The 25,957-nt window shown below is 35.8% G+C and overlaps 1 protein-coding gene across 1 annotated transcript in view; it reads left to right on the top strand.

The window, feature by feature from the left end:
• cutlet (chromosome transmission fidelity protein 18 homolog) overlaps positions 1-25,255 on the top strand; it is a 404,162-nt gene extending 378,907 nt beyond the window's left edge. Inside the window, exons 20-21 of the mRNA XM_090380385.1 lie at positions 372-429; positions 25,152-25,255. Of these exons, the coding sequence (XP_090236511.1) occupies positions 372-429; positions 25,152-25,255 (162 nt within the window). The remainder of the gene's footprint in view (positions 1-371; positions 430-25,151) is intronic.
• Positions 25,256-25,957: the final 702 nt, after the last annotated feature.

Genomic DNA, 25,957 nt, shown 5'->3' with positions numbered 1-25,957 from the left:
AATTGCCTAGAAATAGTTAAAATCACTATTGTGTGCAGTAAACTACCATTGTAACACTCCTGCTTATAGCACAATTCTGCCTTTATTGCTCTTTTCTTCTGATCTTTCAATCATTCCTGTGAATTGGTGAGTCCTGCTTATAACACTTTTCCACCTATAATGCTCTTTTGAGCCAGCCCTTTTGAAAGTGCTATAAGAGAAGCTTGAAGTACACACACACACTTTTTTTTTCTTGCTGTTTTTTCAAGTGCATATTGCTCATTTTCACAAAAAAAAATAAAAATAAAATAAATAAATAGTAATAATTATTATTATGCTGTTTGCTGTTGTTTTTATTTAATGACTCATATTTATGTTTTATTTTTTTTTAGGAAGTAGTGGACTTCTTTGGGCGAAAAATTCCCAATTCTGTTGTGGAGGAATGTAAAGGTAATTTTTTTTTTGCAGATCAGTTAAACACAAATTAAATGATATTAGGATACATTCCATAAAAATTTCAAAAAGTGCTATAAAGCAATGCAACGGTTCCCAACTTTTGTCACTCAAGTCACACTTAAAGTTAAAAGATGCATATTTAACGCACACTTAAATAGAGATTGCCATTGAACTCAATGGAGTTTTTCCTGATTTTGTGGCACATGATTGGGAACCACTGAAGTAATGTGTTGTATATACTTGATTTTATAAGTATCAAGACTGAAAACTCTAGCAGTAAGATCTCTTTCACTTTCACACAGTATAACAAAATTTTCTCTCACTTTTCCTTTCAGGTTTTTTAGGATAAACAGCATTTAACTTATTTAATTTCTTTTTAATGAAATAAATGAGTACTTTTCATTAAATTTTATTGATGAAAGTTCCTTCTTAGCAAGGAGAAATAACAGTGAAACCTAAGTGCTGTAAAACAAACAATATGGATTTTCTTTCATATTGCTGATTTTATAGCACTCAGGTTAACTAGCAAATAATTGTTTGTACAAATGACTGTTTACTAGAAAAAAAGGTGAGTAAGAATCTTAAGATAGATTATATGTACCCAGCTGTTTTAAAGGAAGTAGTGATGAAATGAATTAAACCATCAAGGTTAATTTTGAGGGCTTCATTAGCTCACAGATGATTTCCTTGGACTGGAAAGCACCAGTGTATTTCTAATCCATAAAGGTGGTTCAAAAAATAAAAACTGGGTAACTACAGACTGCTCCGTCTGAATTCAGTGGTAGGGAAAATGATGGAGGCAATGATTAAGAGTGAAATATAGGGTCATCCAGAGAGGAATGGTTTTCTTAAGGGAACACAACATGTTTTTTAAAGGGAAAATATTGTTAAAATAACCAGATAAAGTATGGCAATGTCACTGATGAGCTAGCTGTAGGAAATAACTTTGACATTGTTTATTTGTACTTTAGCAAAAGTATTTTATTTGCTGAATAGAGAGTGCTGTATAAGCTGTAGCATGTTGGGACCACAGGTAAGATCCTTAGGATAAGTTATAGGGATGGCTACATGACAGGAGGTAAAGGGTTATAATTAATAGTTACTTTTATAGTTAGTTACTCTTCAAAATAGAAATGGGAATTGGTGCTTGGACTGCTCCCTCCTGTTTCTGATTTTCTCATATGACATTGATGAAGGAATACAGGACATGATGTTAATTTGTACGTGATGTGAATATTGAGCGTTTAGTGATCATTTTCTCAAATAGGGATTTCAGATGTGTGGCAGCTACATTTTTAGTCCTGCAGAATGCAAGACTTTACACTTGGGACATAATCCAAAATGACACATGGTGAGAAAGGATTAGTTAAAAAAAAAAAAAAAAAAAAAGTAGAGAAAGAAAGCGGTTTGGGGGTGACAACACAACACATGCAGACATGAAATTCTCTGTGTGGAACATGCAGCAAAAGAGAGGGCCGTAGTGCCTTTTGATATTTTACAGATTAATTCCTTGTAAAGATAGGAAATTATAATTCCACTTTATAAGGCAATTGTGAGACTTCACTTGGATATTGTGTTGAAGTGTGGAAGCCACATCTAAAAAAAAAAAAAAAAAAAAAAAAAAAAAAGGTTCTTGAAGAGGTCCAAAAATGGGCAGAGTGCACAGTGAGACTGGCTGAATGGTACCCACCCATATTAATAGGTATCTTAGATGGGAGTTAATTGAGCTTTATAAAATTCTGAAAGATGATAGGATAGGGAAATAAATGAAGGGAAAATTTTCATGGTATTAAAGTTGCATCCATTAGCAGTTGGGGCCAGTAGTTCCCAGAAATTCAAAGGTTTGCTGGATTAGTGTCCAAGGAAAGAAGTAGACACATAGGTCAGGGTTTTTTTTTTTTTTCCTTTCTTTCCTCCCTCTTCTTGATTGGCTGCTGTGCCAATACAGTTAATAGTGATATTTTTTTTTTTTTTTATGAAAACCCCAAACACGAAAGGTATCAAAACCTATAGTACTTAGTACCGTGCATGGGTTGAAGAATGGGGAGAGGGGGATGCCGGAGACTTTGCTCTAGAGCCATGGTGGTGAACCTATGACACATGGGTCAGATACTGACCCACGAAGGCTTTGTAAGTAACCCACGCGCACGCGTTTATTGTAATATTGGCCTACTTTTTTTTAATTATAACAGAGAGAAAAGATAATCGAAAATATTAAACAATTATAAAATATAAATATGTAATGTCAGATTTATAAAAAAATAAATAAATAAAAATAAAATATATAAATGAAAAATAACAAAAATCCAAGTGGAATGTGGACGTCGCGCGTCGGCAAACAGTAGAACATTAGTACAATAGAACATTGTATTAAACTCTGGGTGGGGGTGACTCATTACATTGTGACACAAACTTGGCACGATTTGTCGTTGCATTGAAGAACGGAGATGTATCGGGCTAGTACCAAAGTTACCAGCACGCACTCTCGCAGTATTGGACTAAGAGGCAGACTTGACATTGTTGTTTGTTTGTTATTTGGTTTTTAGGAGCATTAGCAACTAAGGCCATATTGCTCCGGGAATATGCGGGGGTCATTCCCTGACCTTTCCACATCCACCGTATTTGGTGGTGACGGGCTCGAACCCCGGTCTAATCAAGAAGCGTGTGCTACGCACTGCTGCTCCTTCCCACCTGGCTACGGAGGCACCTTAGACTTGACGTACGAGTCTAGAAGTGTTAATAGTAAATTGATTATAACTTAATTTTTCTATTGTCAAATTTTCTCATCTACATAACCGATGAAAGTATATTAAGTGGGCCTACGTTTATAAAAGTTCATCTAAAATTATTGCATCCTACATATATAATATATATGTAGGTTATAAAAATATATATTTTTTTTGCAGGCATAGCCCTGAACTATGTCAGTGGTTAAAAAAATGAAAACTAATGGTACAAGCTCCAGACCATATCAAACAGAATGGTTTGATAAATATGGTGTGATTGAAAAGAATAAAACAACTGTGTGTTATTTTTAACGAAAAAAGTCACCTCTCGTACATTCAATGTAAAAAGACATTTTGAAAAGTTGCAATCAAATCTCGGCTTCTCAACAGACGAAGAAAGGAGAGAATATTTTTTACAAAAGAAAAAACAGAATGATTCACAAACAAGTGTTTTAAAAACTTTTTTGACTCCGAAAAATAACATTACAGCTACTAGTTTTGAAGTAGCCCATTGCATTGCTCGCCATGGGAAACCTCTTTCAGAAGGAGAGTTTGTAAAACAAGCATTTTTAGAATGTAGTGCTACTCTGTTTTCAGATTTTAAAGAAAAAGACTCGATTATAAAGCATATAAATGAGTACCAATAAGTCGCAATACTATTAAAGATCGAGTAATAGAACTATATTTCTTCTCAAATACATAACGATTTAAAGTCTATAGTATTCGATTGCTTTAGATGTGAGAGTACTGATGTAAATGGTTATGCACAACTAGCAGTTTTTGCTCGATATAATGCAGGCAATATAATGAAAGAACAGTTAATAAAACTAATAACATTGAAAGGAAGGTGTACCGGTCTTGATATTTTTAAAGAATTTGATAATGCATTTAAAAAAATGGAAATTGACCTACAAAAAATTGTTTCTTTAACAACAGACGGTGCTCCCAATATGGTGGGAAAAAAGTTAGCTTTATTCAGCAGCTTAAGCAAAATATTAGACATTCTCTGATAGAATTCCATTGCATAATACACCAGCAAGTTCTATGTGCGAAGAATGGTTTAAAAACATTTTCTAATGTAATGCCAGTTGTAATTAAAGTTATTAACTTTATAAACGCAAGAGGTCTTAATAAGCGAGAATTTGCACAATTATTAGAGGAAATTGAGTGCCAATATTCTGGGATTTTGACATACAACAACGTTCGATGGCTCAGTTGCGGCCAAGTTCTTAATCGGTTTGTCATTTTATTAGACGAAATAAAGCTCTTTTTGAATGAAAAAAACAATAATGACGAATTTTCAAATATAGATTGGCTAAATGATTTAATGTTCTTATGTGATATCTATCACTCAGCATTTCAATGAACTGAATAAAAAACTTCAGGGACATGGACAAATTGCATTAATGATGTTTGAAAATATCAAAATATTTATGAAAAAACTTGACATCTTTACTAAAGATTTGGAAATGAGCACCATGAAATATTTTCCTCAATTACAAAAACATTTTCAAAACACTAAATATTTTGAAAATATTCTTGACGTTCAAGAAAATGCAATTAAAAAATATGTAACCATTTTGCAAGAAATAAAACAAGCTTTCCATGAGAGATATAATCAATTTAAAATTTTGGAAAATACATTTCGCTTTATTTTATGCCCACATAAAGCAGAGTACGATACAATGCAGCTAAACAATTTTATGTGGCTAGGTATCACTAACTTAGAAATGGAATTAATTGAATTCCAAAGCAGCATAGTGTGGAAAAATAAATTTGAAAACTTGATTTTCGAAGTAGAAGGAAAAATTTCAGAAAGTAATGCAGATAGGAATAATGAAGATCCCACACTAAAAGTTGAAAATATTATATTAAACGCATGGTATTCTTCTCCGAACAATTTTACATGTACGAGGAAACTGGCTAACGCTCTTCTCACAATGTTCGGGTCCACATATTCATGTGAAAAATTGTTTTCCTCAATGAATTTTGTTAAATCTTCCAACAGGAATAAACTTGGAAATTAATTGACTGCAAAATGTATTAAAGTAATGAACACGAAGTATGTACCTAATATTAAGAAACTGTCTGAAAGTAAGCAACAACAAATTTCGCATTAAATATACTTTTATCAACTTTATTACACATACTGTATCTGTAATTATGTTAATTATTAATGAAGAATATTTCAAAATAAAAGCATTTTCTTTTATTCCTTGCTCATTCAAATACTTTGTGCAGAGGCAATACTGGTCATGATGTCACCTGGTGTGGTGGTACAAGGTATCAAATCAAGCTTCGATATTTACTTTTTTTTTAGCTCTTCACTTGCAAAAGTTCAAGTTATAAATCAAAAAGGAAACTAAAACCTTTTTTGGATTATTTCAAAAGTGAGAACCAAAAAGATTCAACTGTCAACTTTATCTCTTAACAAATTGTTTGATGTTTCCAAATAATTGGCACCCTTTTTACCCCCCCCTTTCTAATTGAGGCCACTAACTTATGACTCACGGGCTAGTATTTAAAAAAGAAATAAAAATAATTGACCCACTCTTCAAAAAGGTTCGCCATCACTGCTCTAGAGACTAAACATGGGATAATGATCCCACTTTCACTTCAAGGTTGAGATAATTGTGTGAAGCTTGTTAATGTAGAATGCTTTTAACTAAACAATAAATAAGTTTTACAATATACAGTGCATTCTGGTTATTTGTGCCACCGTTTAATTGGGGCAGCCGTTTATTTGGGGCAAATCTTAAAAAACAGAAACCAATCGAGAAAATAGCCGGGGTTTACTTCGCTTAATTGGGACAAAATGCCGTTTAATCGGGGAAGGAGACCTCAGTACTGGAGATTACCCTGCGATTTGCCTCCGACTGTACCACGTAGTTCGGTCGGATTTCTGGAGGTCACAACCATAAAACAATAAAAACAATTAGCAGTCACCTGTTTATTGGGCTTTTCTGTTAGTGCAATCTATCATAAACAGATAGTAAACTCGATCTTATTGAATTTGCAATAATACCGACAGCTGGAATTCTGTGGGTTATTATGGTGAAATGTGTTTACACCTCCATGGAATCTTCAATCATGTAAAAAAAATAATTTTCAGAATCTTCTCTTCGTTCCTCTTTTTAAAGCTTTGTAACTCGTTACTCCGTTCTCACTTGCAGCGCATATGTGTTACTTGCAATTTGTGTGTGCCGTGTTTTTTGTTATTGATTGCTTATCTTTTTACTGTTTTAAATTTTAACCCCCACGCACAAATGTCAGGGAACAGAAATGTCAACTAGTTTAGTTAGTATGTTCATATTACAGTGCATATTAATTATTCCGATTTTCACATATATTCTTCCGAATTTCACGTATCATTTAATTTTTTTAATTGGTAAGGTAATAAAGAGTAAACTTGTGCTTAATATCCTATTTTCGCTAATTAGAATCGCTGTTTAATTGAATTAAAATTCAATTCTCGAACGTGATCACAATGACCAGCGCTTACTACACATCGTATAGGGAACGGTACTTTACTATGGTGAGTTCGTCGTAACATGATTTGATTGTACAGTGAACTAATTGTAAAGGGGGAGGATACATTGTATTTTTAACTATTTACGTGAAACTTCGGATAATTGGGGCAACCGGTTAATCGGGCCAAAATGCACTAGTCCCGATGTGTCCCAAATAACTGGAATTGACTGTATTCATTTTAAGCAGAAGTATAAATGGCATAGGAGATAATACAATACTGCATAGAGAAATGTGATGATATTTATACTGAACTAAGGCTAATTTACATGAATTGATTTGAAGAGGCCTCCCCATATGGGGGGGGAAGGATCCTGCCTCCAGGTTTGGTTTGGTTTTTGGTTTTTTTTTTTTTTAGGAGCATTAGCAACTAAGGCCATATTGCTCCGCGATGGTCATTCCCTGACCTTTCTGCATCCTCTGTATTTGGTGGTGACGGGCTCGAACCCCGGTCTAATCAAGAAGCGTATGCTACGCACTGCTGCTCCTTCCCACCTGGCTACGGAGGCGCCTCTTCCTGCCTCCAGGACTGACTGTTGAAGTGTGAATGTCCTGATTGTATATTAGCCACAAACAGTCTTTTTTGTTTGTTTGTTTTGTTTTTGTAAGTGCTGATCTCTAGATAATTCTCCAATGGGGAAAGAAAACTTAGTTAACTTCAATCTTTCCAAAACTCATTGATGTCTTATTTCTTGCAGAAAAGAGTATCCTGCTCCTGTGGTCATCTTTGGTGGCACTGAGATTTCTAGACAAGATCACATATTCTATTAGGGATTATCCTGACTTCTAATCTCTCTTGGCATAAGCACATCACAAATACTACTTCCTCTGTATCAAAAAAAAAAAAAAAAAAAAAAAAAAATGGGTTTTCCTTTTCATTTGCAGCATTACTTTTCTGCTAAAACAGCTACTCTGCAGCTGTTTTATCTCAAATCTGCTTTACCATGGAATATTGTTCCCACATCTGGAGAGTGTCCCTAAAACCTCTGTCTTATTGACTCTATTTAGAAGAGGGCAATCAGGTTGATTAATGACTGATCTTTTACATAGTCTCTCTCTTTCTCTCCATCATATAGACAATCACAGGACCAACTTTTTTTCTCTTCCTCATTTATCTCTTCTGCTTCTGTTTTCTGGAACAACTGTCTTCATATGTATTTTTCAAAAAATAATGTCAACAAATATCTTTTGTATTTTCTGCCTTCAAAAATTACACACTACACAAAAATTACCCATACACAATACTAAGTATTGTAGGTTCTAATACCTTTTGTGCTTGGGGATTTCTTTAAAAAAAGTCCTAGCCAGTAGGCCTTTCCATAGATTCCTCTAGCCTCAGAAGAGGGCAGCAAGGTAGCTCCTGAAATGCCAGGTGCAAATAATACCCCACCCAAAAAAATCAATTCATGTAAATTAGCATTAATTCAGAATAAATATTCTCACATATTTCCCTATCCAGTCATGTTGTTTTTCTCTGTTATACCAACTTAGTTTTGAAGCACTAAGTGAATTTCATACAACACTGACCACTGTTGCTGCAAATATTAAAATATGCATCTCTTGTGGAAAAGTATTGGCTATAGTGTTGCATTAGAGCACCACGCTATCATTTGAATTCTATGGCCACAAATAAGAATAGTTTAAAGTAATTAACTTCCATGTTGCTCCATGTAGTTCTATATGCATTGACACATTGATGAAATGTCGTATCATCAAAAAATTAAGTATGGTGCATTTCCATTAAAACTCCAATAGTTGGTAACATTGATTCAAATTTAGTTCACATTGATGTTTTATTTATTCAAAGCTAAAGCACCATCTCTGGATCATAACAATGAACTCTGTGTCTACCACATATTTAAGTGCTGATTATCTTAAAAGATCTAAACAAGCTCCTCTCATTTATTCATTTATAAGGAATCAATGTTGGGGCAAAACATGAGACCCAACCAAATGAGAAAATGCCACCAGGAACTGGAAAATATTTTGCATCAAGACTTCAGGATTATTCTGTCTTTCTTCCAGAAAACCAAAGGTGGCAATTAATGGAATGTGTTCAATATAAGTCATTGGTTTAGAGGAAAAGTAAGATGCTAATAAGTCAACATTATCTTTTGATAATACCCTGTTAGAATGGACAGAATTGCAGCAAATACCTTTGGCAATAGATCAGACAGCTGAACTACTATTTGGACAAGAATTGAACTTTTTCAATATCAAGTCTGTGGATTTGTTATTAACTTGTTTGCTACCATTGTTATCATTAATATTAAGAGAAAATGAAGCTCATAATTTGGGTTCAAGCCAATTGTGATATGCTATATTCTTCTCTTAAACAACTTTAGTACATTTTTTGGGAATTGTGTTTTAAATAAAGGACAACAGTTTTTATGGTCGAATAAGAAATAAAGGATTTCATCCTTATGAAAATAATTTCAGTAATATGATTTGAAGAAATATTGGAATAAGGCAATTTAAAACAGCAGTCCAACTATGGGAAAGGTAAATAAAATTCATGTAGATCATCTGATATTGTACTTGTAACTTGTAATGCACAAGACTGAGAATGACCATGGGACAGAAGTTCATTTGAGAAGAGACCATCACCATATTGTTACCTAGGAGACAATTAACATCAACTCTATTCTTTGAAGGAAAAAACAAGATGTGTTAGAGTTTTGTGATTAGGATTTCCTGATATTCTAGTAGGTCAATGAAGAAATTATGTAAGATCATCAGTAATAGCAGAGGCATCACGTCCTACCATCTGGCCCTATATAACTAGGAAATTGACATCAACTCTATTAATTGTCTAGAATTGACATCAACTCTAGACAATTAACATCAACTCTATTCTTTGAAGGAAAAAACAAGATGTGTTAGAGTTTTGTGATTAGGATTTCCTGATATTCTAGTAGGTCAATGAAGAAATTATGTAAGATCATCAGTAATAGCAGAGGCATCACATCCTACCATCTGGCCCTATATAACTAGGAAATTGAAGCCAGCTGGATTTGGGAATATTAAAATCACTAAGAAAAATTTCTTCGTAGTTTCTTCCTTTGAAAATTGAGTTTCAAAGAAAGAAAAAGAAATTCCAAAAAATCTGAGTGATTCATCAGGATGGCAAACTGGAATAAGAGCAACAACTGAATTTGAAAAAATGGGATAAAGTAATTTTTAGGATGATCAAAAAAGAGATTTGAGTCAGTTTTAGAGGTGAACACTTAATTCCATATAAGTTTTGAATAAAACTTTTAGTTTTTTAGGCTTTTGAGATGTCATTGAGATGTGATGCGATTGAGAGGCTATTGAGATAAAATGTATACTTTGGTGTTAAACCTACTAATGATGTTTCAACCCCAAATATAAGGATTGTTATGACGTCTAAAATAAATTCAAGAAATTAAAAAAGTTATCATAGTTTTTAAAATAGTGACTTTGCAAATTACAAACCGAAATGTTAAATAACGTACCACTGATTACCTCCAATGACTATTTTCATCTGATAGTATATGAATTTTAATAAAGAAAATTTTTACTGTTGTTAAATAACAAAGGTAAAAATTGTGATATTTTTTGAAGAACTATGATCTGTACTATGGATTAAAATTGGTCAATGTGTTAATTTTAACTTTAAGCAGTATTTTGCAGTTTAGGAGCTTGTGACTGAAGCATTAATCTTGGACTGAGGTGATATTTTCAGCATCAGGATTGCTAGTGACAGAATGAAAAGAGCTAATTTTTGCACAAGTATAAATATTCAAGTAATATACATGGGTAAAATATTAGAATGGTGGGGGGATGCATGGTTATCAAATGTACAATTGAAAATTACTGGATTAATTTTTAAATGTTGGTCAGGTATTAAACTAATTGAATTTACATTAGATAATTTCTCACAAAATTAAAAATTCTTAATTGGAAAATGAAAAACTTCTAAATTAAGGTCTAATAACTAAGCACGATAAGTGAGATAAGTAAGATCTCCTAATTGTGTGTGTTTTTTTTTTGGTTTATCAAGATATGGAGTCAGTCTTGCTTGAATTTTTCATTGTTCCTCTTGGTGAGTGTGTGTGGGGGGGGGAAGCATATTCTGTGGATTTAATAAATTGAAGGATTTCTTGAATGCTTGGACTGTTAGGATGTTTCTTGAAATTCTTGGACTGTTGGGATGTTTCTTTTGTTTCCTCTGTTAAGATTTTCTGATATTTTATATTATGCCATCCAGAATAACTGCACCTACCTTCCTTGCACCATAGTATTAATCATATGGTGCAAGGAAGCCTTCCTTTTTCTACTTTTTTTAATTCATCTCCGCCAAATGTATAAGTTATTTTGGGGTTTCTATTACCCAAGTGTAAGACCTTACATTTTGCTGCAAAACTTAGCTACCACTTTTCTAAACATCCCTGAACTTCATCTGATTTATCCTGAAAAAGTGCTGATTAGCACTTATTATCGACTACTCTATCAATCTTGACTCATATGCAAATTTTGACATGATGCAGCATATCCCTTTGTTAGTGTCGTTTAAGAAAAGCAAATGCAGTGATGGTTCCAGTATCGTACTGGGAGTATTGGCCCAATCTATAGAGTAATCGTTAATCACAGTCCTCTGCCTCCTGCCCTACAGCCATCCTACAATCCATCTAAGGATTTCACCCCCCCCCTGTTATTCCAACATGTTTCTGCTTATACAGTAACCTCTCATGTGGTAATGAGTCAAATGCTTTTCTGAAATCCAAGTAAACAGTGTTGAAATTATTTCTTACATCCAGCTCGTGAGTGACTCTCTCAAAATAGCTTACCAGTGAAACGTGAATTTCCCTTTATGACACTATGCTGTGTTTCCTACAAAATTCCATTTCTATTCAAATGACCCTGTATTGCCCTCTTCATCATTAATTCCAGGATTTTCTATATCACTGAAGTCAGACTTACTAGTTGGTAGTTACCCACTTCAATCTTAGAACCATCTTTATGTATTAGTGATACATTGGGACTTCTCCAACTCAAGGGAATTTCTCCTGAGTCCAGAGATGCCATCAATATTAACCTTAATGGTTCAATGCACTTTTTTGCTGCCCCTCTCAAAATAACTGGGCATATTCTGTCAACTCCAGAAGCCTGATTGCCTTTAGTCTTGAAAGTTTTTCTAATAAATAAGCTAAAATTCAGTATTGCTAATTTCATGCTACTCAGCTACACTCACACAGTTCCCCCTTACTATGAAGGGGCTTTCTTCTGTAAATATTGATGCAAAATACAGTGGGGCCTTGACTTACGATGACATCAACATCCAATATTCTCAGGAACTGATATACCTTCCATACAATCGTTTATTTTAAGGACCGATGATATTTGCAGGTACTGATACAGCTGGAACGATACATGGGTGGAAATTTTCAGACACATGGTGCATGGAACATCACTTGTACGATTGTTCTCAACCAATTAGCATCTTTTTTATTGTTCAACGTGTGGCATGCGGAACATCGCTCATGCGATTATTTCAGATCTATGACAATCTGAAACTTAAAGCTCCATCAACCAGTGGCAGTGCTATGCACTTTGAAGACTTTAAAGCCAGCAGAGGCTGGTTTGAGCTCTTCAAAAAAAGGGTGAATGTCAAAAGTGTTGAAAAGCATGGGGGAACATCCAGTACTGATAAAAAAAAGCAGCTGAGACTTTTAAAATTGAATTCCAAGAGTTTGTTGATCAGGAGGATTATCTTACCTACCAGGTTTTTAACATTGACAAAACCGGCCTCTTCTGGAAGTGAATGCCCAGGAGAACGTATATCACTGAGGAGGAGGCTAGTTTACTTGGGAATAAGCCTAAAAAAGATAGACTCACTCTCCTGTTGGGTGCCAATGCCTCTTGAATTTTATGCTGAAGTCTTTGCTTGTGTATCACTCTAATACGCAGAGTATTTAAACAACAAAAGGTCGACAAAGGCATGTTGGGAGTGTTTTGGTGCAGTAACAAGAAAGCCTGGGTTACGGGATATGTCTTCAATGAATGGGAACTTGAAGTTTTCTGTCCTTCAGTGAAGAGTTATCTTCAGAAAACTAAGGTTCCTTTGAAGGCCACTGCTCCTGCTGAATAATGCGCCAGGCTATGATCCCAACCTTGTTCAATCTCTTCAGGCACAATTTGATTTTGTTCAAGTCAAATTTTTGCCACCCAACACCACTCTTCTTCTTCAACCAATGGGCCAGCAAGTGGTTGCAAAGTTCAAGAAAACCTACACTACGAAAATGCTCACAAGTTGCTTTGCACCGACCTCTGGTGAAAATGCTGTCACCCTCAAAAATGTTTGGAGGTCAAAGTTCAACTTGCTGGATTATTGCAATGATTCAATGATGTTCTTGCAATGATGTTTCCACCAGGTGCTTAAATTCAGCCTTGAAAAACATCTGGCCTTTAATTATCCATAACATTGACAGATTTGAAGATTGATGGTGCTTCAACAAATGATATTGTCACTCTTGAAAAATCAATGGGTCTGGAAGTTGGCGAAGAGGATGTGGAGGACCTTATTGACGCTAATGGCCGTGAGCTAACAACAGAGGAGCTAAAAGAGTTGGAGAAAATTATGGACAGTGACACTGGAAAGGAAGAGGAAGAAAATGACACCCAAAACGTGCCAGCTGAAGAGTTGAAGACTGTCATTTCTTGTTGTGAGCATTTAAGAGAAGTGATAAAAATACTCCAACATTGAAAACACTGAACTCATGATGTGCAAAATGGAGGACAAGCCATTTCTTACTTCAGAAAGCTACAAAAAAGTCGTAAAAAACAGTCCATTTTGGACAGTTTCTTTGCCAATAGAAACAAGACTGAAAAGACACCTGATGCTTGATATAGAGTCCCACCACCACACGCCTCCGTAGCCAGGTGGGAAGGAACAGTAGTGCGTAGCACATGCTTCTTGATTAGACCGGGGTTCGAGCCCGTCACCACCAAATACGGAGGATGCGGAAAGGTCAGGGAATGACCACCGCATATCCCGGAGCAATATGGCCTTAGTTGCCAATGCTCCTAAAAAAAAAAAAACCAAAAACCAAACCCACCACCACTATGCCACCATTGATTTCATCAGCTCTGCACTTCAAGTCTATGCTAATGTAAATGCTAATTTATTGGGGTTTTTTTTTTTTTAAAGATGTTTTATGACTATTTTGATCACTAATTTTTAACATTATTATTATTAATATTCATATGATGCAAGGAAGCCTGAGGCTTATGCTACACCAGGGGAAAAAAAAAGTTCCCGAGTAACCCTGAGAGAGAGAGAGAGAGAGAGAGAGAGAGTCAAAAGTAGAAGGGAATCACCAAGAAAGAGAAGAATGATGATATCCAGCTCAAGATCTTGGGTGTGCCAAGCCGATACTCACCAGATGTGAGCCCTCAGGGTTAACATGTAAGAAATATCTATTTTATGTATTGTTGGGGAACAAATTACAGGAAATCAATGTATTATTGGTTTCAACTTACAATATTTTCAACATACAATGGCTTTTGTGGGATGAATTACCATCGGATGTTGGGGCCCCACTGTACCTGTTAAATTCAACCACAATATCAGTAGTATTAGACTTTCCCATGTCCGGTTGTCATAACCAGAAGTTCATCACACAAGTATCTGATATTATTTGTTCTTCTCTCCTTAGTATTCACATACATGAAAAACTCCTTCCACATCCTTTTTTCTCTTGGTCTGTGATTTCTCATAATCTGGCTTTTTCAACATAACCCTTTCTTTGGTATTATTACAGTTCAGTTTGTAGTGATTATGGGCTTCAGTAGTTTTTTCTGTTATGTTACTGTCCCCATGCTATATTTTTGTTCTTTTAGACTGGCCAGCTCACCGTTCATCCATATTTGTATCCTCCTCATGCTATATTTTCTTATGGATATACAGTAGAATCCAGATAAGAAGTTTTCCAAGGGACTGAAGGTTTAGAACTTCTCACGTGGGAAAACTTCTTAGAAGGGAAAATAACCTAAGGGTATGAAATATTAACTACACAAATGAAAATGAAAAGATACACATACATAAGTTAAAGATCATTTTAAGTACTATTTCAGAATTATAAATATTTTACTCTGCATATGGGAAACATTTTTAAACTGAGGATTTCTAATTGCTTAACATTCTGTTCATTAAACTGATTACCTAGTTGGAAGAATGAGCTCCTTTGGAGTTTCAACATACCTTAAAAGGTCACAATTACAATAAGATAGAGCAAAAATCTACTAAGTAATTCAGAACTGTTCACAACCATTAGAACTTAACGCTTAACATGGTTTACATACCGATTATGGATATCGATGAAAATAATTGCAATATATCACTTCCATAATATCATAATGTTTATACTAAAAAGATTTTAGCGCTGAAAGTCTCAAACTATGGAAAATTCACTAATCGAACAAGTTAATGTGTAGTATCATTTTAGTTCGTAGCAAACCACCAAAGTAGGTGAAATGGCATCGTTTCTGTTATATCTTATATTGTGAATGCCTTTACAAGTTGCCCTGTTATTGAACTACCTCGAATAAGCAACGCTTCAACAATGGATTCTGGAATAGGTAATACAGGAATTTTGCTAGCAGAGACACAGAGGCAATTATCCTTTTGTATAAGGCCATGCCTTGAGTACTGCGTATAGGTCTGGGGGCCTCATTTTAGGATGTAGAGTTGCTTGAGCGAGTAAGGAGAAGGGCAACAAGATTGGTGGAGGAAAAAAAGGGGTCCTCTTACCAAGAAAGGCTTAAGTTCTGCAAATTGCAGCGTCTGGAGACTAGGCACCTGCAAGGTGATTTGATTGAGGTGTATAATCCCATCAGAATTGAGCAGGCTCAATTCTGATGGGATTCTTCTTCCTCTTGTTCAGATTATGAACCTGAGGGAGCATAAATTCAAACTGAGGAAAGATAATTATAGAATAGATGTGGGGAAATTTGCCTTTAGCCAGTGGGTACTTGATTGCTGGAACATGAAACAAACTTCCATCTGTTGTTGTGGAAGTTGATAGCTTAAATAAATTCAAGAGGAACTGGACAAACCTTTTGAGGGAAAGGATGTATGAAATGGTGGTTTTTTTTTTTTTTCGGCTGATGATACATAAGCTTGCTTTCTTGCATCACATGCCTCCTCTGCTGCTATTACTACTACTACTACTACTACTACTTCGCCAATGGATTCTCGGCGGATACGATCACCCCACTGCTGCCAAGAATAAGTAACATTAGTCTTTTCCACTGGCAATGCATTGCTCATTGGAGGTAGTGCAATATCAGGGCAACTCGTTGTGAAGGCATCCACAATATGAGATACATGAATATCGAAAACGATGCCATTTCACCTAATTTAGTGGTTTACTATGAACTAAAATTATGCTTGGCTGGTCCCGACTGCCAAGCGTAGTGATTCGAGCGACCTTTCACTGAATTTTCTAGCATGCCAATTATTATTAAGAGCTTATTTTTTGTGTGATTTTTTGCAATCTCCTTAAACTAACTTACTAATAGAGAAAGGAAAGTCACCTTTCTTTATATTAATCACTTACTAACCCTCCATTTTTTCCCCACTTGATCACTAGGTGGCACCACTCCTGCCTCCACGTGGCGGGGCTGGAAACATGGAAGGAAAAGCTCTCACTCCCAGGGCAAAAAAGAGCAAACAGCATGGATTCTGACAACAAGGTCACAAAATCTTCTAACATGGCCCAATCAACTCAAGAACGTGAAGAAATTTGTACAAACATGGCCAAAAAGCAAAAAACCGATATATATGAGATACTCGCTTCAAAGTATCTCATCATTCATTCTATGGGCGAACAGTGCACTGGAAAATTATCCCCTTTCCTGATACAAAAATGTCTGGAAAGCATAGCTGGAACTCTAAAAGCAGTAAAAAGATTAAAATCAGGCGACCTACTAATTGAGACAGCCAATATACAACAGTCAGAGCAACTAATGAAAACGTCCACTTTTGACAGAATCCCAGTATCAGTTACACCCAATAATACTTTAAACACCTCGAAAGGAGTAATCTCTGAATAGGATCTCTTCACTATAACAGAAGAAGAAATATTACAAGAAATGAAAACTCAAGGAGTCATTCATGTTAATGCTAATGCTCCTAAAACCAAAAAACAAACAACAAACAAACATTCATGTTAAAAGAATAATGGTCAAAAAAGAAGGAATAATCATCCAGACCAGAAATATCATTTTAACTTTCAACACTCCAAGTTCACCACAGCATGTGTAAGCAGGATACTTGCTTTGTCAAATCCGATCCTACATACCAAATCCTATTCGATGCTTTAAATGTCAAAAATACGGACATTCATAAACAACATGCAGAGGAACAGCAATATTTGCCAAATGTGGTTCCCGAGAACACACCAATCAAGAATGCACAACCGAGCACCCTAAATGCCCAAACTGTAGTGGAAGCCACATTGTCTCGAGAATGCGAAAGATAGAAACAGGGAAGGAAAATCCAAAAATACAAAGCAGAACACAAAGTTACATACCAGGAAGCCAGAAAGACGATACAACCAGCCAACACAAGGAAACCTACCTACACACAGATAGCTCAAGTAGTACAAATAACCCAGAACCAACAAACAACAGGATCACAAACCGAAGTCACAATCGCACCAAATGAATCATTGTCGGATTGGGCACGCAAATGGCTCATGCCCCAAAACAGCAGAAACGAGAACAGGCGGCAAACATCCCTATCTCAGTTCCACCAACAGTAATTTCACCGCTGCAGGGAAAAACCAAAGAAGATACCTCCATAATAATGCACCATGCTGCTGAACAAATGGACACAGCAGGAAAAACACAACAAGAAGAGCCCGTTCTAGAAATATTTGCCGAGGAAGATATGGACACTGGAAAGCTGTATTTCCCTAAAAAATACAAACCACGGACAGAAAAATTTAAAACAGTAATGAGAAAACAACCACAAAACTCATCTAAAACAAAACAATGAGTAGTACCTTTATTCAAGGTTTCCATAAGAACGTTGACGATGTTCGTGATTTAATTTCTCAATATCACCCAATATGTTTCTGCTTACAAGAAACGTATCTAAAACTTGACGATACAATCTTAATCAAGAATTATACTATACATAGACGAGACCGAATAAATAATTCTATAGCCCACGGAGGGGTAGCAATTCTTGTCAATTCTCACATACCAGTCCAAGCAGTCCACCTACAAACCATTCTTGAGGCAGTAGCAGTACATATAGCAACAAGTAGTTTAATAACAATAGTATCAATATATTTACCCCCGAACCAAGAAATAAATTACAAAGACTTAGAAGAACCAATAGATCAACTACCCCCTACTGTATAATGGGAGATCTAAATGGACCACCCTTTATGGGGAAATAATGATTTTAATAAAAGAGGACATCAAATAGAAAAAGTAATAGATGCCAAAAATCTAATCCTCCTGAATAGTGGAAAACACACATATTTCCACCTTCCAACAGGAACCAGCTCAGCAATAGACCTTACTTTATGCTCCCCAGCATTATATCCTGTTTTAGAATGGACAGTTCATGAAGAACCATTACTCAGTGACCACTACACCATTATTGTCACTTTAACAAAAGGCACCTTATGTCAATCCAGACGAAAACCCAAATGGAAATTTCACAAAGCAGACTGGGAAAAATTCAAAAATTTAGCAGTAATCGAACAACAGAGAGTCCGACAACTAACCATTGACCAAGCAGTACAATATGTAACGAATCAAATTAGCCAAGCAGCAGAACAATCAATACCAAAAAAGTCTACCAAACTTCCTCTATTCCCAAAGCCTTGGTGGAATGAGGAATGTACCCAAGCAAAACGAGATAGAAACAGAGCATGGAATATTTTTCGCAAAAGTCCTACCACAGACAATCTAATACATTTTTAAAAAAATGAGAGCAAGAGCAAGATATGTCAGACAGGCATGCAAGAAAGCCTCCTGGATGCATTTCACCTCAACCATAAATAGAACTGCAAATACTAAAACAGTTTGGGATAAAATAAGAAAAATGAACGATAGATACCAAAATTTAGTACATCCAATTATCAATTGGCAAGGACAAGACATCACTGATCCAAAAGAAATAGAAATTGTTTTAGGTGATACATTCGCCAAAATATCTGCCACCACATCCTATTCACCGGAATTCCAGAAATATAAACATCATCAAGAAAAATACAACTTAAAATTCTCCACAAAATATGTAGAACGATATAACCATCCACTAACCATAACGGAACCCCATAAGGTACTGTCACAAACAAAAAGTGCAGAAGGTCAAGATGGCATCAATTATATAATGATAAAGAAACTCAGTGAAGAATCTTTACAATCTGTACTTCTTTTATACAACAGAATTTATATGGAACAAGAGTTTCCTAACATGTGGCATCATGCAATTGTCCTCGCTTTCCCAAAACCTGGCAAAGATCCTACTAATCTAAACAGCTACCGTCCAGTAGCACTCACCAGCTGCCTAGGAAAGTTAATGGAAAAGATTATAAATTCAAGACTCATGTGGTACCTAGAAAACTGTAATGTGCCCAGTGCAGTGTGGCTTCAGGAAACATAGATCAACCTTGAACCTCTTGATTAAAATAGAAAACAACATATGAAATGCTTTCATTAGAAAACAACATTTAGTCATGATATGCTTCGATATCGAAAAGGCATACGATACAGCCTGGCGCTATGGCATTCTCCAGGACATATATAACTTAAAGCTAAGAGGACATCTCCCTGTTTTCATCCAGAAATTTTTACAGCATCGAACTTTCCAAGTATGAATACAAACTCAAAGGTCTTCCTACAAGGAGAAGGAGTACCACAAGGATCAGTCCTCAGTGCCACCTTGTTTGCAATAAAAATAAACTCTATAACCTGACATATACCATCCTCCATAAATACAGCTCTTTACATAGATGATTTCAGTATCTCTTTCCAATCCCAAAACATGAGAACAATAGAATGCCAGTTACAAGGTGCAATAAACAAGGTCAGCAACTGGGCTCAGGAAAATGGTTTCACGATCTCCACACAAAAAAACTATAGGCATGCACTTCTGTAGGAAAAGAAACCTTCATTTAGATCCAGAATTAAAACTTAATGGACAGTTAATCCCAATCAAGCCAACCATAAAATTTTTTGGACTTATTCTTGATAAAAAACTAACTTTTTTGGAACATATAAAACAACTAAGAACAAACTGCCTCAAGAAACTAAACATTTTGAGAGAGTATTGTCCGCAACGACCTGGGGTGCAGATAGAGTTACTCCATTGCGATTGTACAGAGCCCTCATAAGATCTCGACTAGACTATGAAGCCCCCCGTGTATAACTCAGCTAAACCGAGTGCCCTGAGGTGGCTTGATCCAGTGCACCACAGCGCTTTACAAACAGCTTTAGGAGCATATCGCACCTCACCAGTCCACAGCCTATATGCAGAGGCTCATGAACCACCACTACAACTCCGGAGACAAAACTTGCTGTTATACTACGCTGCAAAGATAAAATCAATACCTGACCACCCGACATGGACAATTCTACACGAACCAAGTTTGGAAAACTTATATAGAGCACATCCAAATGCTAACAAACCAGCAGGCATATATTTAAGAGACCTAATCCAGCAACGTAATTTAGATCTCAATCAGATAGCAATTTCTCCTAAAATTCCATATCCACCTTGGGACACCATTCAAACAATATGCGATCTCCATATGCATAAATGGAACAAGGATTCCCTATCTACATAAAATTTCCAACAATTACACGCAGCCTACAGAGACCAACATTGTAATTCTACCCTGATATACACAGATGGTTCCAAAACAAAAACCAAAGTGGGAATAGCAGCCAAATTCCCGAATACCATCATTTCCAAACTACTTCCAACTGAGTGCAGCATTTATACAGCAGAACTGGAGTCTATACAACTAGCCATGAACCATATATGGCTAACCAACATCGCCAGCAGTATAATATTTACAGATTTGTTCAATGCTCTGCAAGCCTTAAAGGATAACACCATAAATACCCATCCGACCATATGTAAAATACATAACACGCTATCAAAACTAGCAAAAGAAAGAAAAACATAAGTTTCTTCTGGGTTCATTGCCATCTATTCCAGACATGTCTGGAATAGATGGCAATGAACAGGCAGACCAAGAAGCAAAACAAGCAGAAAGCCCAATCAACAATACCATAAAAATACCATACCCTGGACTATAAAATTATAATTCGAAATAGTGGCGAAAAACAGTGGCAACAAAAATGGCAGAAACAGGCTGGTAACAAATTATTACAGATAAAACCGTCGTTAAAACAATGGAAAACCAGTACAAGAACCAACAGGCAAGAAGAAGTTATACTTAGCAGATGAAGAATAGGACACACCAATGTTACCCACTCCTATCTGCTCCGAGCCGAATCTCTGCCTCAGTGCTCTGACTGTCACACAGTGCAAACTATCCAACATATTCTACTCAACTGCCCTAACTTTACACGAGAACGTCAGATTACCTTTAAATCCTTAAAAAGAACGGACACATTTTCATTACAAACAGTATGTCAGATAAATCTAATATATCCGAAGTCTTCCAGTTTCTGAAACGCATAAACTACTACAATTTGATATAAAAATCATAAAAAAAGATATCATTGAATAAGCCATAAATCATAAGTTTGGCACATTATAGCCATAGAAGCTGATGCCCCAGTAAAATATCCAATTCAATCAACCAATCAATGCTTGGCACTAACTTGTTCGATTACCAAATGTTTATACTGTTTTTTTTTTTTTTTATGTTAAAAATAATTAATTTCTATATTTAAAAAAACGTATTAAGTAGGAAACATCATTAATATAATAATAAACTGTGTATTCTTTGTCAGAAACTTATTATGCAGGAAAATAATACATTACAACATAGAGCTGAAATTGGGACTTAAGAAACCAAATGTAGTACAGGGGAAAACTTCTTATGCGGGAATTTCTTTTCCAGATTCTACTATATATGCTTTCAAGGCTTCTATGACTACACCTTTAAAGGTATACCATAATTCTAATGCATTCACGCTCTCTGTTCTATTTCCCCAGTTGATGGAGGCCATGTAGCACCTCAAGCTCTCATAGTCTCCTTTCCTGCAATTAAAACCCCTTTTCTTTGCCTTTTAAAAACTGCTACCTCTCTCTCACTCCCCCCCCCCCCCTCTCTCTCTCTCTCTCTCTCTCTCTCCTCAGCATGTAACTTAAAACTCCATGATCAGTTCCTGCTAAAAGTTATTGTACTTTCACCTCAATAATATCATCTGGTTCTTGGTGATGATCAGGTCTAGAATATTTTTTTCCCTAGTACTTTCCCTAATGTGATGATGCAAATAACAGTCATCCAGTTGATTTAAAAATTCTGTTCCTTATAGTGAGTTTTCTCCTGCTACTTGCTTCAGTCAAGTACTATATCTGTCTGTTTCCAACTAATGGACATCACACAGTTTCTATACTGATATGCTTAACTTCTGAGTCTGAAAGTCACATTCAGGCTGCTTTTGATAAGAAGCATGACCACTACCACTCTTATATTCCCCATCCTTCCTAAATACATTGTACAAATGTACCATAATGAAACTCATCATCCCCTGTTTCAGGATGGCACCATGTTTCCATTAGTCCTCTTTTGTCAGCATTAGTTGTCATAACCAAAGATCAAATTCACTCAATTTATTGATGAGACTCCTGACATTAGTGTTAATATCAAGAGTCTCAAGAGGAGTCCCGGTTAAGACTTGTTGTTGTTATTTGGTTTTTAGGAGCATTAGCAACTAAGGCCATATTGCTCCGGAGATATGCGGTGGTCATTCCCTGACCTTTCTGCATCCTCCGTATTTGGTGGTCACAGGCTCGAACCCCGGTATAATCAAGAAGCATGTGCTACACGCTGCTGCTCCTGCCCACCTGGCTACGGAGGCGCCAGGTTAAGACGTAGTGTTCTTTGTATTGTTAACTACCCTGACACAACCCTTGAAGTTAAGATTGTTTCCCTAGCATCTGCTTCCCACTGATTTGAAATGTCACTATACCCACAGACTTGTTGTTGTTATTTGGTTTTTAGGAGCATTAGCAACTAAGGCCATATTGCTCCAGAGATATGCGGTGGTCATTCCCTGACCTTTCTGCATCCTCCGTATTTGGTGGTCACAGGCTCGAACCCCGGTATAATCAAGAAGCATGTGCTACACGCTGCTGCTCCTGCCCACCTGGCTACGGAGGCGCCAGGTTAAGACGTAGTGTTCTTTGTATTGTTAACTACCCTGACACAACCCTTGAAGTTAAGATTGTTTCCCTAGCATCTGCTTCCCACTGATTTGAAATGTCACTATACCCACAAAACACCTTGCCAATATCAGGTGTAACAAAGAGAACTATTGGGATGAGTGCAAATGTTACTTTGACCCTTTTAATTAGCTAAAAATGTGTTTATATTACCCATGTCCCCAACACAACTTTTTCACTATTATCTAAAATTTCACCCTTTCACCAGAACTATTAAACAGATAATTTATTTATTTTTATTATATTTTTTTTTTTCTATTAGCATATGATTGAGCAGTAATACCACCCTGTTTCACAATTTTTGGAATATTTAAGGTTTTCTGCTAAAATTTATTTTGATATATATAGGTAAATCATGTCTTCAGCATCTTTGTACTCCCAGCCTGAAGGTAAGCAGAAAGCCAGTTCACTTGACAAGCATATTAGAAGAGAAAAGAAACAGAAAAAAAGTAGAGAAGATAAAAACATTTTTAGCAGTCAGGAATTCAGGAATGAATGAAACAATAAACAGTGCAACTTTCTTCTAATGGCAAATTATGTCATCTACTGTAGGATGTCTTTAGCACAGTTTTGTGTGAGGAAAAACCATTCATTGCATAGTGGATAGCAAGATGGTTGTTGCTATTCATGTGTGTATTGCTGAATTTCCAATCACACGAGGACTTACTCTGTGTGAGATTTGAACATTTTGTCTGCTGACTTTCCCACAAACATGGAATGCTTGTGGAAAAGCATAAGCGACACACACAATGTGACATGTACCATTTACAACTTTTATACTTTCAGCTGGTGTATTCTTACAGACAGTATTATGTACTGTGAACCTGGCAGGATTGTATTAATTATTAGGCCAAAGCAGGCAATGATCCCCACGATTTCAGGATTTTCTGGGGCCCCTTTTGGCTGGACTAATTTTGTAACAGCAAATTAATGCTTCACTCATTGTTGAATGCAGCAGTCATGTTTAATCTTTTTATGATTGTAAGGATCAGCATTTTGACAGTAGAGCAGTTCCCATCCCAATAAATTCTGACTCCATCTTTCTGTAGGCTACCAAAAAAGATTCCACATGCTAAACATTTGCTGATGGCATTTCTTCATGACAAATTCGATATGGAAACTTGTTTCCTAAAACCAATGAAGAGTGTAGAAACACCTGCAATAAAGGCAAATATAATAATATTATTTGCCCTGATTGGGGGGGGTTGATAAACCTTAATCTGCTCTTGGGATACTTGTATCTCAACTTGCAAGGTGAGCATATTTCTTTGTAATCATAAGCAAATGGTTTCTGTACATGCTCCATATATATGCTAGATACTTTCTATTACCTGCCTTCCTCAACAGATTTTCTGTATCCAGCAGTCACTTGTGTTGCTTGATGGCAAAATGTGTATGATGTGTGCAGTTGAACTCATGTTAGAATTTGTTCCTACCAAAAGACAAATTCACATCAATGCACACAAGTGGTAATACCACCTGACCAGGAACTGGATTTTTTAAGCTGGCGGTGCAACTTACCATTAGCAGAAACCCATGTCCTGCCATTAACTTTTGTTTCTGGAGTCTGATGCATTATGCATTTTAGTTTTATTTTATCTTTTCTTTTTCCCCCTCCCCCCAGACACTTATCTAATGCAGGTTCACTGACCAAATATGTTTATTTATTTATTTATTATTATTTTTTTTAATCCCTTTCCCATCTGCTTTTCAACTTAGTTGGAAACTCACTTGAAAAACAGATGGGAAAGGAAAAAAACACACCAGAAACTTTTAAAGGATTAAATGTGTGCTTGAAGCTGAATTAATTTCTTGAAGAAATATATGAAGATTTTGGGGAGGAGGAGGAGTAACAGTGGTATTAGTAGAGATTGTAACATTCTCCATTATCCAGTATTTTCATAAGTTCTAAATAAAGTAACCATTGGACTAGTTATTTAGAAATTATCTTTTTTATTTGTGCTTATCAAGTCAATAAGTACTGGTCAACACAAGTACTGGAGTACTGAATTAACTAATAATCTTTAAAAAAAATCTTTTTTCTTTTCCAGAGAAACATTCCCAAAGCCAAATTTTTGGAGCAATTTGGTTTCGTTTTAAAGAGGGATATAGTAATGCTGTAAGAAAAGCAGTTCGTGTTCAAGATTTTCTTTAGTAGTAATTTTATAATGTCTGAGAAAATGAACTGTTTACAGCTTGTATGTACTGCAAACCTAATAATACTTAATTAAATTGTGAAGTTTACATCCATTTTGAATATTAATGGGTTCTCGATAAAAGCATTTTAATTTTTAAAAAAAAGGAAATGTGTTAGGGTATTTGAAGTTTCAGATTGTCATGTTATTCCATTACAAAAATAAATAGCTCTTATCATAAGAGAAGTATATAAGCTATTTATTTGTATTATAACATCCTTATGGTTATTGCCACCTCATCAATCGGATATTAAGCAACTTATTGGTGAGGTAACAGTTATGCAGTCATGTGAAAGCTGATGTACAGTGTGATAAAAGGGAGAGCTTTTATTATGTCTACCTTTTATAAGGAGAAAAAGCATTAACCCACATTGAGAAATGGTATTCAATGGGGATACAATAAATAGAACTATGATATATTTTTTCCCCTAGCCACATCAGAACTACAGGAACAAAAATGTACTATTTTGAAATAATACAAGGGGGATTGAAGAAAAGTTCATATTCTGAGTATGAAAGGGTAGTGGTACAGTGTTAAAAATTTCTGTACTTAATGTATAACACTTCAAATGGTAACCAACCAAGTTCCATGCAGTTTCAGTAACATCCTTTTTTAATTACAGGTCCTGAAGTCAACAAAGTTCTGTGAATGAGAAAAGATG

The sequence above is a fragment of the Mastigoproctus giganteus genome, chromosome 8 (assembly GCF_048544385.1).
Source record: "Mastigoproctus giganteus isolate SK-2022 chromosome 8, ASM4854438v1, whole genome shotgun sequence".
Lineage (NCBI taxonomy): Eukaryota > Metazoa > Arthropoda > Arachnida > Uropygi > Thelyphonidae > Mastigoproctus > Mastigoproctus giganteus.
This window is presented reverse-complemented; position numbering and strand designations above follow the sequence as displayed.